Source organism: Nelumbo lutea, chromosome 3, assembly GCF_056320005.1.
Source record: "Nelumbo lutea isolate HS-2025 chromosome 3, American lotus-T2T, whole genome shotgun sequence".
Classification (NCBI taxonomy): Eukaryota; Viridiplantae; Streptophyta; class Magnoliopsida; order Proteales; family Nelumbonaceae; genus Nelumbo; species Nelumbo lutea.
This window is the reverse complement of record NC_142686.1, coordinates 74952183-74966432: the sequence shown is the minus strand read 5'-3', so window position 1 is coordinate 74966432 and position 14250 is coordinate 74952183. Positions and strand designations below refer to the sequence as shown.

At 40.4% G+C, this 14250-nt stretch overlaps 1 protein-coding gene across 2 annotated transcripts in view; it reads left to right on the top strand.

The window, feature by feature from the left end:
- The first annotated feature begins 6039 nt into the window (after nucleotides 1–6039).
- LOC148865496 (kxDL motif protein) overlaps nucleotides 6040–14250 on the top strand; it is a 37881-nt gene continuing 29670 nt past the window's right edge. Inside the window, exons 1-2 of one of the 2 annotated variants that reach the window (XM_088977813.1) lie at nucleotides 6040–6311; nucleotides 7659–7811. In XM_088977813.1, coding sequence (XP_088833939.1) covers nucleotides 6196–6311; nucleotides 7659–7811 — 269 coding nt within the window. In that variant the 5' untranslated portion in view covers nucleotides 6040–6195. The remainder of the gene's footprint in view (nucleotides 6312–7658; nucleotides 7812–14250) is intronic. The other variant, XR_016109827.1, reaches the window with a different exon arrangement.

Below are 14250 nucleotides of genomic sequence, written 5' to 3'. Positions count from 1 at the left end.
CCCTACAAGTGCCAAGGTGTCTATGCAATGCCGAGTTGTCTAAGTTGCCAGGCTATGAGGGTGAGCTGCCTGTGGTGAGCTGCTTGTGGCGAGCTGCCTAAGGTGAGCTGCCTATGGCAAGCTGCTTATGGCAAGCTGCCTGTGGCAAGCTGCTTATGGCAAGCTGCCTATGGAGAGCTGCCCGTGGCGAGCTGCCTATGGTGAGCTGCCCGTGGCAAGCTGCTTATGGTGAGCTGCAGTGGCGAGCTGCCTGTGGAAAGCTGCTTATGGCGAGTTGCCTATGGCGAGCTACCTATGGCGAGCTACCTATGGGGAGCTGCTTATGGCGAGCTGCCTATGGGGAGCTGCCAGTGGCGAGCTGCTTATGGCGAGTTACCTATGGAAAGCTGCCTGTGGCGAGCTACCTATCGTGAGTTGCCTGTGGCGAGCTGTCAAGAGGCCACACTTAGTCAGCATGAGGTGCCATGTGTCACAATTCCACTGGAGGGCCAAATCTGCCCTCATCACTGATCATTCACTTTGTCCGACAAAGGGGTTGATCTTGTCACTATGATCACCCACTCAGATGATTTCTCGGACTATTCCAACATACCCAGGTTTTGAGCCCCTCTAAGGATCTCACTGATTGACATATCAAAGACAACCCAATCCAACACCTAGTGCAGTATCATAATCAAGTCTAAGGGTCAAGTGTAACATTCCACTTTTGCCCATCTATCTCCAAGGTCCAGGGAAATACAGGAATTCCGGTCTGGTTCAGGGATTCAAGAAAACCCACATTGCATGTACCTCAGGTCTCACCCTGGCAACTGAGACATGCCAGCCCAACCAACTTGACGGCACATCAGTGTCATCCTTGGTAGGATAAATCTCCTTAGATCTATCCAACGGATATGAAGATTCTAAACTAACACGAGTCTCACATGTGTCCAGTTTAAGGGTATTATACAGGAACACACCATGATAACAAGAATCAAATATATACTTTATTCATTTACATTAAATGTCATAATGTACATCATTCAGATTGGAGCTAAGGGAATACACTGTCTAATACTTGCAGTACTTCGTAGGGTTCCCCCTCTTGGGGTTCTGCTTCAACTTCGTTGGCCACTTCACAAACTTCTCTTCCCCTATCTGCATCAGAATATGGATGCAAGTTGAGTTAAGTGGCGTGTAGTCCCTGTAGGCCAGGGTGGCGGGCTTTTTGTTGTCTTTTCCGCCATTGTTGCCAGGGTTGTGCTGGTATCCACTTTTCCTCTTCGTCTCCGGGGGCTCGTCATGGCGCTCAGATGCTCTTGCTTGGTTGTCTCTGACCGAAGCCTCTTCGGCCGCAATGTATTTTTGAGCCTTCTTGAGGAATTTGTGTTTGGTCTTCGGTGGGGTTTTGGCAACCGAGCACTTGAAAGCCAAGCCAGGGCATAGCCTGTTGATGGCCGCGTGCACGGAGACCATAGGTTTAGGGTCTCGAACTTCGAGCTCTTCTTTTGAAGTAGTCGATATAAGACTGCAAGTTTTCACCTACTCCTATTTGAGTGACATCAGAGAGACCGCACTCTTCTGGCATTGCTTGCTACTAATGAAGCGGGTAAGGAATAGGGTTGTAAATTGCTCCCATGAGCTGATTGATCGAGGAGGAAGACTGGAGAACCAACGGCATGCAGCTCCCCTAAAGGTAGCCTGGAAGGTCTGGCACGTCAATGCATTGGAATAGCCGTACATTTTCATGAGCACTCTAAAACCCTCCAAGTGGCCATCGGGGTCAGTGATTCCTGTTAGACAGTGTATACTCTTAGCTCCAATAAGAATGATGTATATTATGACATTTAATGTAAATGAATAAAGTACATATTTGATTCATGTTATTATTATGGTGTGTTTCTATGTAATACCCTTAAACTGGACACATATGAAACTTGTGTTAGTTTAGAATCTTCACAGTTGTTGGATAGATCTGGGGAGATTTATACTGCCAAGGCTGACACTGATGTGCCGCCAAGTTGGTTGGAGTTGGTTGTCTCAGCTGCCAGGGTGAGACCTGAGGCACATGTAGTGTGAGTTTTCTTGAAACCCTGAACCGGACCAGAATTCCAATATTGCCTTGGACCTTGGAGATAGATGGGCAAAACTGGAATGTTACACCTGACCCCTAGACTCGATTATGATACTGCACCAGGTGTTGGAATGGGCTATCTTTCATGTACCAATTAGTGAGATTCTTAGAGGGGGTCAAAACTTTGGTATGTTGGGATAGTCCAAGAATTCATCTGAGTGGGTGATCATAGTGACAGGATCAGCCCCTTTTCGGACAAAGTGAATGATCAGGGATGCACTCTCTCTGATGGAAACCAAAGTTACCGGCAGCCGATTTCAACCATTGATATTTGTTTTGCAAAATATATTTAAATATATATATATATATATATTTATATATATTATGGTTTCAAAATGTTTGCAAAAGGTTTTAAGTGTAAGATCATTGAGGGTAACACCTGATGGGCTAATATTGCATCTGCCCATAGTTCTTTGGTTTTTATAAGGTGGCTTGACCCAATGACCATTTAGTGTAAAGTTGGGCCCATTAAGAGCCCATGGTGATGGACTCGGGGCTTTACTGTCTCCTACAGTGAACTCGGCCAAGCCTTGTAACAGAGGTTGGGCTGAACCCATGTGGTTGATGTGTAGATCAATGTTTGGGTCTCACGCCATACAAGAATATCCAACTGGGCAGTAGTTTGAAGGATAAGTGAGCACATAGACTTAATGGGCCTAAAGCCCAATTCAAACTGGCTTAATTATATTAATTAAAGAGGGGCGATTCTGGGATTTAGATCAACATATAAGATAAGGGATTGTCCCTATCCACTCAAAGAGTCCAGATCCAAATAAAGATTTGGATCAGGAAACTCCTAATTAGATTAGGAGAGCTTATATTTATCTGCAGATAAGATAAGGGGTTATCCTTATCTCTTAAAGAGCATTCAGATCAAAATACAAGATTTGGATTAGGAAATTCCTAATGGGATTAGGAGAACCTCTTTTTTAAGGCTATAAATAGAGGAAAAGGGCAAACCCCAAGTCATCCTTCAGTCTTACTGATACAAGAGAGAAGATAGCATACAGTTGGACTAACGCCATCTTCTGCTCTTGCCTTCTCTTGCTATTGCCGCCATTACCAGTTCAATCTCCACCTGTAGGAGCGATCAAGAAAGGGTTCTTGATATCACCTTTTGGCAGAAAAGGTGATCTAAAGTCGTGCTCACTCGCCCTTCATTAGATTCTTGGTGAAGAATTAGGTTTTTGTTGAAGAACAACCCTGTTGATTTTACTCCACCTTATGTTGTGTCATCTTCAGTGGGAGCAGTCTTTGGTATTCTCCTTGGGCGTGAACACCTTCGTTGGGGGTTACTACTACTCTGTATCAGGTATATCCCTCCCCTACCTTTTGGTTTCAGATTTGGTCTGGTTTAGGTTCAAGATTGATCATTGAAAATGCAGTTTTCTAAAATAGAGAATGTGATTCCCACGTAGGAGAGAGAGAAATTTTTTGAAACTTCGCCCAACCTTCCTATAGGGTTCGTGCATCCATATGATGGATTTCTCATCCCTTCACTTTTGTCATAGGTTTCTATTGTGGGAGGCTTGAAGTGTGGGGGAGAGGCTTTGAGATGATTTCTTGGGTGAATGCGTCCATTCGACCAGTAGAGGTGTCATCACTGGTTGAGGCGTCGGCTCGACTCTCCTTAACTTGGTGGATCTCATCCTTGATGGCCCCAATCTCGGTTCACAACTCGGTGATACCTGGATCAGCATGGGCATGGGCCCTGCTCTTGTCTTCACGTACCTGATGGGCGTTGGCTCGGACTCTCAAATACTTCAAGGCAGGGTCGTGTGCTCCTCTACAGGTGCGACGGTCATTCAGAACGTCCTTGAGGTCTGAGACAGGAGGGGGAGTGGGATGGTGTCGGCTCTCACCTCGGGAGCGAACTCAAGGGCGACCAAACTGCTTGCCATCATATAGGGGGACCTCCCTACGACGGCGGTGGTGTTGCTCCGAAGATTGATGACTATCTTCGGACTGAGCGGGCGCACTCTCCCTTCGACTCAAAGAATAGACATTCCTTCGAGGTGAGTCCGGGAGGCGGTTATTGCCTAACTTTGATGGTTCGGCCAGCGGATTACCATGGCCGAGGGTCGGTATCTCGATGTTATCGCACTGACCCTGATCCTCTAACACCCCAGTGGGGCGGTCACCTTGAGAGGAACCTCCTGCTTGGGGGCAGACTTCTTCCATTTGTTGGGTGAGGCGGTCCAAACGATCAAGAACAACTTGAAATTGTTCGTAAGTAACCAAGTTTGGGGTGTTCCTGGCTCTCCTCACCATGGTTTTCGAGTTTATAGGGGTTTTGGATGATCTTAGAGTGTTATTATTGTTTATCCTAAAGTGGGGGTTGTCTAAGCAACGGATTTCCATAGACGACGCCAATTGTTGTCGCGCGGTTTGGCCAAGGGCAATGAGGTAAATTTAATCTTCAAGTTTTGAGCGTGGTACGAGGACCCCAAGGCTGCGAAAGAGGTTGACCGTAGTCGAAGATAGTAAACCAAGGCGAGGACTATGGTAGCCAAGGACTACTAGGTGAGGCGAGGTCCTTGGTGACCTGAAGCATTGCAAGACAAAGAGTGTTAGAGGCCTCGGGGTGGATACCTGAGGCGGGGGCCTTAATGCTCAAGTTAGTATGAGGTGTAAGGCTAGGGTGGATGTAAGAATGCTCCGGGAGAAAGTCCTCGGATGCACCAGATCTCCCAGAATTAATGCTTGATAGATAATGTGCATGTAGGAACTAAATGTGTGAGTAAATGTTGGAGTTACTCTATTCTGGCCCATTTTCAGGGGCAGTATTTCTTATTTATACTCGAGCGTGCTGGTGGTAGGTAGAAATGAATGCCTCGGATGAAAGCCATACGAGGTCAGACTGCAAGCCCTGGTGGTACGCTAGATAGTTAAGTGATTGGCTATGTATGAAGGCAGCAAGGCTCTCGCCTACTGTGGTTGGCGTTAGCAGGTGCTAATGGGCTAGGCCCTCTAGCCCTATGTGGGCTGGGCCAAGCTAACCCACATCAGGTACTAATATGGAATTTTCCCTTTAAAAAAATGTAAAATGGGTATTTGAAAATAGGGAAAAGTCCCGATCAATACCCTGTACTTTGGCTCGATTGACATTTGGTCCCTGAACTTTAAAATGTGACAATCTAGTACCCGGACTTTCAAAATGTGACAATCCAATACCTATCGTTAACTAGTCTGTTAATAAACCGTTAAGTGGCATTTGAAAAGTCAAAAATGCCCTTCGAATACCATTTAATTCTCTGTATCAGCCATCCAAAGATTGACAAAAAACTAAATAGTCCCAAATCCTAGCCTCTTCTGTTCAAAAAAGTTGGTGACTATTTAGAAGAATCTAGAACTTGGGACTATTCATTTTATTGTTAATGTTTGAATGGTTGATAAAGAGGATTAGATGGTATTCTTAGGGCAGTTTTACTTTTCAAATGTCACTTAATAGCTAATTAAGGAACTGGTTAACGACATGTACTGAATTGCTGTATTTTAAAGTTTGAGGACCAAAATGTCACTCGAGCCAAAGTACATGGTACTGATAAGGAATTTTCTCTTAAAAATATTTGATTTATTGGTCTAACGTTTTCCGTTTCGATCAATGATGTAAGGGAAATTTTTGTTGAATTCTTTAAAAGTTTAAGGGAGGTATTTTGCTAAAGCAAAACTAGAAGAAAGGTTTTTATAGTTGTGAGAAACTTCAATAGAGGTTTTGGTATTTTACCCTAAAATAAAATCCAAAACAAAATTGAATTGTCCTAATACAAATAAAATTGCCCTGCAAACAAAATTAAATTGTCCTAGTACAAATAAAATTGCACTGCAAACAAAACTAAAATGTCCTAATCCAAATAAAATTGCACTGCAAACAAAACTAAAATGTCCTAATCCAAATAAAATTGCACTGCAAACAAAACTAAAATGTCCTAATCCAAATAAAATTGCACTGCAAGGCCCAAGAAAAAGGAGAGCGAGCTGGGAAGGGATAAGGGGAGGGTGGATATGTATATATAACAGAACAAACCGTGCTTGGCTGTGTCAAGAACCGTCTCGTCAGCCAGTCTGTGATCGCTTCGGTGATGGAGCAGTCGGAAAGGGAATGCATCATAGCTGCTTCTGAAGAGGTTTCTCGGCAGTTCAAAAACCTGATTAACACCGATGATCTCGACAAGCTCAAGCAATTACAGCACCTCATGTACTCTCTCTCTCTCTCTCTAGTTACTGCTGATATTCGGATTTTTAAGCTATGATTTTGGTGCTAAGATCTTTTCCATTTGTAAATTGAGTTCTAGAATTGGCATTATTTGGATTCTTTTTCATTGTTTAAGTGTTCAGAAATCTTTTTAATACCGACTTTGATTGTGGTTTTGATCTGGCATTTTTTTCGTAATTAATAATCTGGCATTTTATGGTTTTCCGGAAATATAGTTAGAATCTCATTAGAGGAAACGGTAAGAAGGTTAGTTAATGATTAGTTTATTCGATCCATTTAATTTACTGGTGGATGGATGCAAATTTAACTTGATAGAAATTGCTGAAAATTGGATTTGTATTTTGAAGGTAGAAAAGGTAAAGGAAGTAAAATTCTCATATTTAGGATTTGGATTTTCGTGTTTGGATTCTGTATCTGAGCCCAAACGTGGATCTTGGTTGTTTTGCATTGTAATGGAAACTTTTCTTTCCCTTTCTGTTTGTTTGTTTTTTTTTTTCTGTTTGTCTGTTTTGCTGACATACAGAGTTTAAGTCTATTTAATAATTGAGTTTAAAAAGAAAATCATAATTACATAGTTAAATATGGCGCTTATTTCAAGGAAGCAATAGTTTGATGTGGAGTGAGGCTGTTTTTGGATTGTGACAGAAAACGAAAGGTAGTATGGGAATTTTCCATGCGGAGTGGTGGAACTCTAGGGATCTTTTCCTTTGTTTCGGCAAAAATTAATTGAGGAGGGGGTGGGGTTTTGGCAACTAATTTTTTTCCCCTTTGATTGGGGTATGTGTTAGGGGGGGTGGGGGTTGTGTAATTTTATTCCACTCCTGATTTGTGGAGGGTTGAATTTGGTTCTCATTTTTGGCCTGCCAAATTAAAGGGGGCCTAATGGTTTGATGCTCATTTGTTGTTACTTCATATATTTCTCTTTTTATTTTGCAAAAGAAGTCAGGTTAAAGGGTTGTAATTTAGTAAATTTAAACCAAAGTGTCAATGACAAGAAGCTACTAGAGAACTATATGGAATTTTTTTTCTGTTGATTTCTTTCTTGCATTGATGTTGAAAATCTTTGCAGGAAGTTCTTTATAGATTCTTGCTAAAACCCCTGACAGTTAAAAGATTGGGACTTTGATTTATCATTTTGGCATCCATTGGTATTGTTCAAAGTATACTAGCACACAAGAAATTATTTCCCAAAACCAAATTCTTACTCTTTTGTAGCACCTTGGTTCGTTCTAGTTACCATCAAATTTGCTTCCTATGATCTAATTGATGGAATTTTTATCAGTCCTGGTATTGACTATGAAACTTTTCCACTTCATGCACCAATTGCAGATTGGGAAGGTTACAGGACAGCAATGCAGTCTTATCACATTTTAATGAATACTCAGAGCAGTGTTTTGCAGAGATTTCTGGTGATTTATCAAAAAATACACGTCTTTTAAGGTCCATGAAATCAGACCTCGATTATATTTTTCAGAAACTAAGGTACCAGAACACCACTTCTCTCGGTTTCTTGCTTTCAATATGATATCCTACAACCCGATTTGGGAAAATTACTTAAACTTCCCCCGTGTTTTTTGACAAATACTTAAACCTCCCCCGTACTTGGACCCTTTGCAAAAACCTCCCTAAACATTTCACATAAATATGCAAATGCACCCCTTCCTTTAACTATCCTGTAGCGGATATGTTAAAATTACAACTATGCCCTTGTCATGAATGTGCACAGTGAACACTTTTGTTCGCTCTTCAGGTTGCCTGAATATGGTGTTTCTACTAATAAGGAAGGTTTAAGCTCAACCACAATTTAGCCTTTGTTGTTCACTTAAGTACAAAATGTAACCTACTTAAATAAAGTGAATCACCTTTATGAGGATAATTTGGTAAATCTTCATCCCAATAAAGTTTCTCATGGGCAAAGATGAGATTTTAAAAACATTAAATCATTACATCAGCATTTTCTGTCAGGACAATTGATGGAAGGGTGCACTTGCATATTTATTTGAAATGTGAAGGGAGGTTTTTATGAATGTCAAAGTACAATGAAGGTTTAAATATTTGTTAGAAAACACGGGGAGGTTTAAGTAATTTCCTGCTAGATTTTTCATGCTTAAGTGGTTTGTAATTTTGTATGTATGGAGCAATGGGTGAATTTGACTGTTGTGGTATTTGGATAGTAGTTGATGTATTGTTACTCTTTTATCTTAGCCACTACGGTATGTTTTATATTTAGATTATTGTTTTTGTTATTTGCAAGCTAGAAAAGTTTTTATAAGTTGCCTTGACAATGCACATGATTTTGCATGCTTATCAGATTGTTCTTCCACCCAAGAAATCCAAAGTGATGTTATGCATTCATTTTTTTTTTTTTTGAGAAAAATCGAATGCATTCACTACCCAAAGTGATGTTAGGCGTTCAACTATGGTCCTCTTGTGGACAATTAAGATATATACTGCATGGGAAAAGGTCGTTTATGAGAAGTATCATTTGATCACATGAACTTCTAAAGGGGAGATCTAAATGGTGGGATTAGATAGTTTGACTTCTTGGTCTGAATTAGTATGTGAATTTAACTTCCACAGAAGTATAAGGAACTATATGTTCCCTCAAATGGGATAAAAACTTAAGTCCTTCTGTTTCACATTGGCTGCTTTCTTGGAGAAGTCTTGGTTTTTATCCTTCTCTAATGAGGAAAATCCCTTACCTTGGCATTGGATTTGGTCTCTGACATTGCCACCATGGTTCATATTTCATGTGAGCAGATTGTTTTGGAATGGTACTACTGATCTCAAGGCATTGCTGACCCACCCCCACCTTCTCTTGCATCGCCCATTCTCAACAATTATTTCATCCCATTTTATAACCCTTTTTGAACAGAGGACCCCAAGGCTATTCTTTCTCTAGTTCAGTCTTAACTACCAAGAGGATTTTGCCAAAGATGTTTTGTGCTTTGGAGCTTTGGTCCTTTTTGCCATTTTCCAGTTAATGCAGACTGAAAGGGAAAAAGAATTTTTAAGAAGACTTAAGAGGTTGATCAACTCAAAGGGAAGCCAGAGAGAATGCTGTTGTTTAGGCTTCTATTCTCAGGGTACTTTTTGGGTTTAAATGTAGAAAACTCTGAAGATTGTACAAAATACATTGTAATTTGACCTTTAATGTATAGGTTGGATAACCATGTAAATGCTCTTTGGTGGTATGCCTTTTGCTTCTTTGTATATGGTATTTATGTTCTTTTTATTTGCTATATTGCTCTCCTCATCCTTATCATCATAATCACTTATAAGTGAAATTGACATTAATTTGTATTTATGAATCAATAAAACAAAAGAAAACAGAAATAGAGAAGGGCATAATGAAGAAAAGAAGAGAATCTCAACACTCCCCCTACCAACATGAAATAAAAGAAAATAACAGCCTCTATAAGAGACCAATATAGCGAATAAAAAGAACATAAAACAGTGCATAAAAGAAAAGAAATAGCAGCTCAACATTCTCCATCAGGAGTATTCTTGTTCCAACATCCCCAGGAAAGAACTTCTAACATTTCTAAAGAAAAGTTCTCACCAGAGAAGAAAGTCTGTTCTTGTTCCAGTTCCAGTTTCAGATATACTCATCTTTCAAAACTTCATTTATTTCCTATCTTCCAACTAAGCTATCTACTTCCTAATTGTTCAAGTTTTTCCAAAGTATAGTGGATCAAAGAACTTATCTTCTGTTTTCTTTAAAATAACCATCTGTCCTTAACTTCTTTTCATATGCCAAGTATATAGCTTAGTGAAATCCTGAGGAAGCATTGTAAACTAGTTATCCTCCCAAAGAATGCACTTTCTTCCATTACAACATTAAAACAGAATGCTCTGTAGAATTCTTCAAATAACTATTAGATGCCTTCCCACACACTCATCTCCATTAGTGTTGTCAGTCCCATTATCAATCCTATTATAATTCTATATTTGGTTAAAATAACTCTCCATCAGAAAATTACCCAGAAGGCTTTTATTTATTGAACTTGAAGGTTGCACTCCTAAATCATTCACCTTTTTAAATCTGCATATCTTATTCCAGCCAATTATTTGATTCTTAGTAAATTAGTATCCTTTGTTCATTTCCAAGGATGTTTCTGTTTCAGCCTCCAAAATGTTGCCGGTTGTCCACCTCTTTTGAATGTAAAATGGAAGAAAACGTTTGTAGGTTAGAAAAGAGTATTCCAACTAAGACTGATATTACTTCATTTTGATTTGTAAATTGTACCACCTCTAAGTTATTGCTTTATAGAACACTAAGTGTTTCCCTACTCCATAGGAGTAGGAGCTCACTATGCACTTTATCATTATAGTTGCCTTAAAAATTATTTTCCATTTATCTATGTAAATTCCACTTTGATTAACCAGACTATTAGATTTAAGAATTGATACTGCTTTAGAAACTCTTAGGATACGTCTATAGTATTTGAATTGTTTCTATGATGTATTACAGAAGAAAATAAGCTCATTAGCACATAGAAACAACTCAAAAAAAAAAAAAGATTTCTATGTTATAAAGAATTCACCTATTTCTTTTTTATACATGTTCCACATCACAATTTCTCTTGGATCTTTGTTAGTGCTTGAATCAGATTTTGAGCTAGTTGAATATGGTAGCATTTCAAGCATCCCTAGGTGCATAGGCAAGGCGCATTTCAAGGCATGTTCCTTGCTTGAACTGTTGCACAACCTCTTTCGAAAGGCACACATTTGGTGCACCTAGGTGTGGACCTTTTTTAAATGTATCTGTTAGTGTCAAGTATGTAGGGGTATTTCTGTCTTTACGCTTATGTTGAGGTTGCTGATGTGTAAGATTATGCTAGAACTAGTGTCCCTCACTTAAGTAGGGGCACATGTGTCTTTTCCATTATGTTAGTAAAATAAAACACATCTGGCCAAATGGGAGAGTGAATCTCTTCTCTCATTCGAACCAGAACTTTCTCTCCCTTTCTTCTCTTCTTTTCTTCTCCTTTCTCTCTTTCTCTCTTCTTTCTTCTTTTCTCTTTTCGACTGTTATCTGATTAACAGGACTCAAGGGTAGGCCGAATTATAATATGGTATCAGAGCTCAACTAAGCAACTCGGATCTGCCCAGATTTCTGTTTTCTGCGCACCCAGTTTAGGGTTTTCTCTTGGTTTCTTTGCCATCAGTTGGAGATAAGGGAAAGGGCTGAAAATGAGTGATCGCCCTCTTCCCTTAGAGGTTTCTATGCCTCTAGTTTTGCTGTTTGTGGTTGGTTGCTGTGGTTTCTAAGAAACCCTCCCCTAATCGATGAAGAGAAGAGGGATGATTCGTGTGGTGTAGTGGGTGTCTTGTGTGGTTTGATTTTCGGGTGATTAGGTAAGAGATTTCTATGCATTTTTTTGTTGTGAATCAAATAATAAGTATGTTTTAGATCGTATGGTGGGATTTCAGACTGTAGTGTGCTAGGGTTTATGCTACTTTCAGTGTGATTCGAAGGGAGAGTGGTCCTCATACAGTGTGGTGAGATTTCAGGTAGTCGAGGGGTAGGGTTTGTGGTGTAAAGAGTGCAATTTTCAGCAAAAACAAGTGATAAAACCAGTGTGATCAGTGTGTGGTGTGGTCTGGTGTGCAGTGTGCCGAATTCAGCAATGGGAGATAGTAGAAATAACAAGTCTAATGTGATGGTCCCTACTGACTACTTGAATGTTCAAATGACCTCCATTAAACTGAATGGAGAAAATTATGTACCTTGGGCTAAATTTGTAGAAGTTTTTCTTAAGGAAAAGAAGAAGGTGAAACACATAAGGCAAGAAAAACCTTTCACTGATTCTCATGAGTTTGACACTTACAAAGATGTGTGAGACCATGCTAAAAAGTTGTATTCTGGCCAAGACAATTCAATAGAGTATATCAGCTATATCAGAAATACTTTCATCTGCAACAGGGCAATCAGAGTCTTGAAGAGTACTATCCTAGTATGAGAAACATTCGTAATGAGTTGAAGGTTTATCACCCCCTCACTTCTGATGTCAAAATTTAGCAACAACAGAGAGAATGGCTTTATGTGACTCGGTTTTTGGTGGGGCTGAAATCTGAGTATGAACCAATGCGGGCTTAGATACTAGGAGGGTCAGCTCTCCCTTAGAAGAGGTGTTTACTCGACTTCGGAGGATTTCCATTGGATCTACTAAGAACTCTAGTGTTTTCGACAGATTAGCCTTTGTAGTATTGAGGGGCCATGGTGTGTGTTAGAGGTGGAGCTCAGTAAGGCCGTAGTGGTAGTAGTGGACCGGTATATGGTCGGAATGGTGGTGGTGGACCTACATATAACCGTGGTGGTGGTTGTACTGGAGGTAGAGATTCAGGGGGAGCCCATGGCAGAGGATATAGTTCGGGTTTGAGGTGTACTCACTGTGGTATGGATGGACATACTATACACAATCTGTTACCCTTGCTAATCACATGATTGGAACTCCAGGTGTGTTTTCTTCCATCTTTCCTTGTTCAACATCACAATCTGTTACCCTTGCTAATGGTTCCACATCCTCCATTTGTGGTGTTGGCAATGTTACCATGACCCCTTACCTTTATCCTCAGTTTTGTATGTCCCTAAATTTCCATTTAACCTTATGTCTGTTAGTAAGTTGACCATGACACTCAATTGCTCTATTACTTTTTACCCTTTTCGTATGTTTCTCAAGATCTCAAGACGGGGATGAAGATTGGTGGAGGGCATGAAGCTGGTGGATTGTATTATTTTGACGGTGGTGGAAGAACATCAACTGTTCTCCAGTCATCTCTCTTTCCTCTCTAGTGGCACTGCCGATTTGGTCATCCTTTGCTGAAAGCTTTGAAGTCTTTGGTTCTTTCGTTGAGTCAACTTTCTGTTTTGGTTTGTGAGTCATGTCAGTTTGGGAAACATCATCCTGTTCCCTTTAGTCCTAGGGTTGATAACCATATGTCGAGTCCTTTTTCATTGGTTCATTAAGATGTTTGGGGTCCTTATAAAGTGATGTCATACAATGGATATAAATATTTTGTCATATTTGTTGATGATTATTCAAGGATAACGTGGCTCTATCTAATGAAAGAAAGGAGTGAATTGTTTACCATTTTCCAAAAATTTTATGCTGAGATTCGCAACCACTTGGTGTTCATATTAAAATTTTTCATTCCAATAATGGCCGTGAATATTTCTCTTTATCATTTCAAGAATACTTGGACCAACATGGCATTATACATCAGACTTCATGTACCTACACCCCACAACAAAATTGGGTGGCTGAGAGAAAGAATCACCATCTTTTGGAAACAACTCGATCTCTCATGCATCACATGAATGTTCCCAAACCCTTTTGGAGTGATGCGGTGCTTATTTCTTGCTTCTTGATTAATCGGATGCTCACGTCTATCCTTGATGGTCATTCCCCATTCACTACTTTGTTTCCTACCTTGTCTCCGTTTTCTCTTTCTCCTCGAGTTTTTGGGTGTGTCTATTTCGTCCATAATCTGGGCCCCTGGAGGGACAAGTTAGATGCATGATCCATTAAGTGCATCTTCCTTGGCTATTCCCGGACTCAGAAAGGGTATGTGTTATCATCCTAGTTCTCGACGTTCCTTTGTTTGTGCTGATGCTACCTTCTTTGAGTCTACTCTGTTTTTCTTGGGGTCCGATGATGTTTCTTCTTCCTCATCACCTCCTCATTTTCCTCCAACTCTTCCTCTTCCAGTTGCGAATTCTGTTCCTCTTGTTCCAACTGTGACCAAGTCCTTGCCTCCGGTGCCACCACCTGTTGAATGACCACCTATCCATCAAGTCTATACACATCGCCCACATGTACCGGTTGCTCTAATTATGTTTCACTCACCTTTCTGCTTTCCATCGCCATTTTATCTCTTTGTTATCCTCTGTTGTTGTCCCTAAGGATGTCCAGGA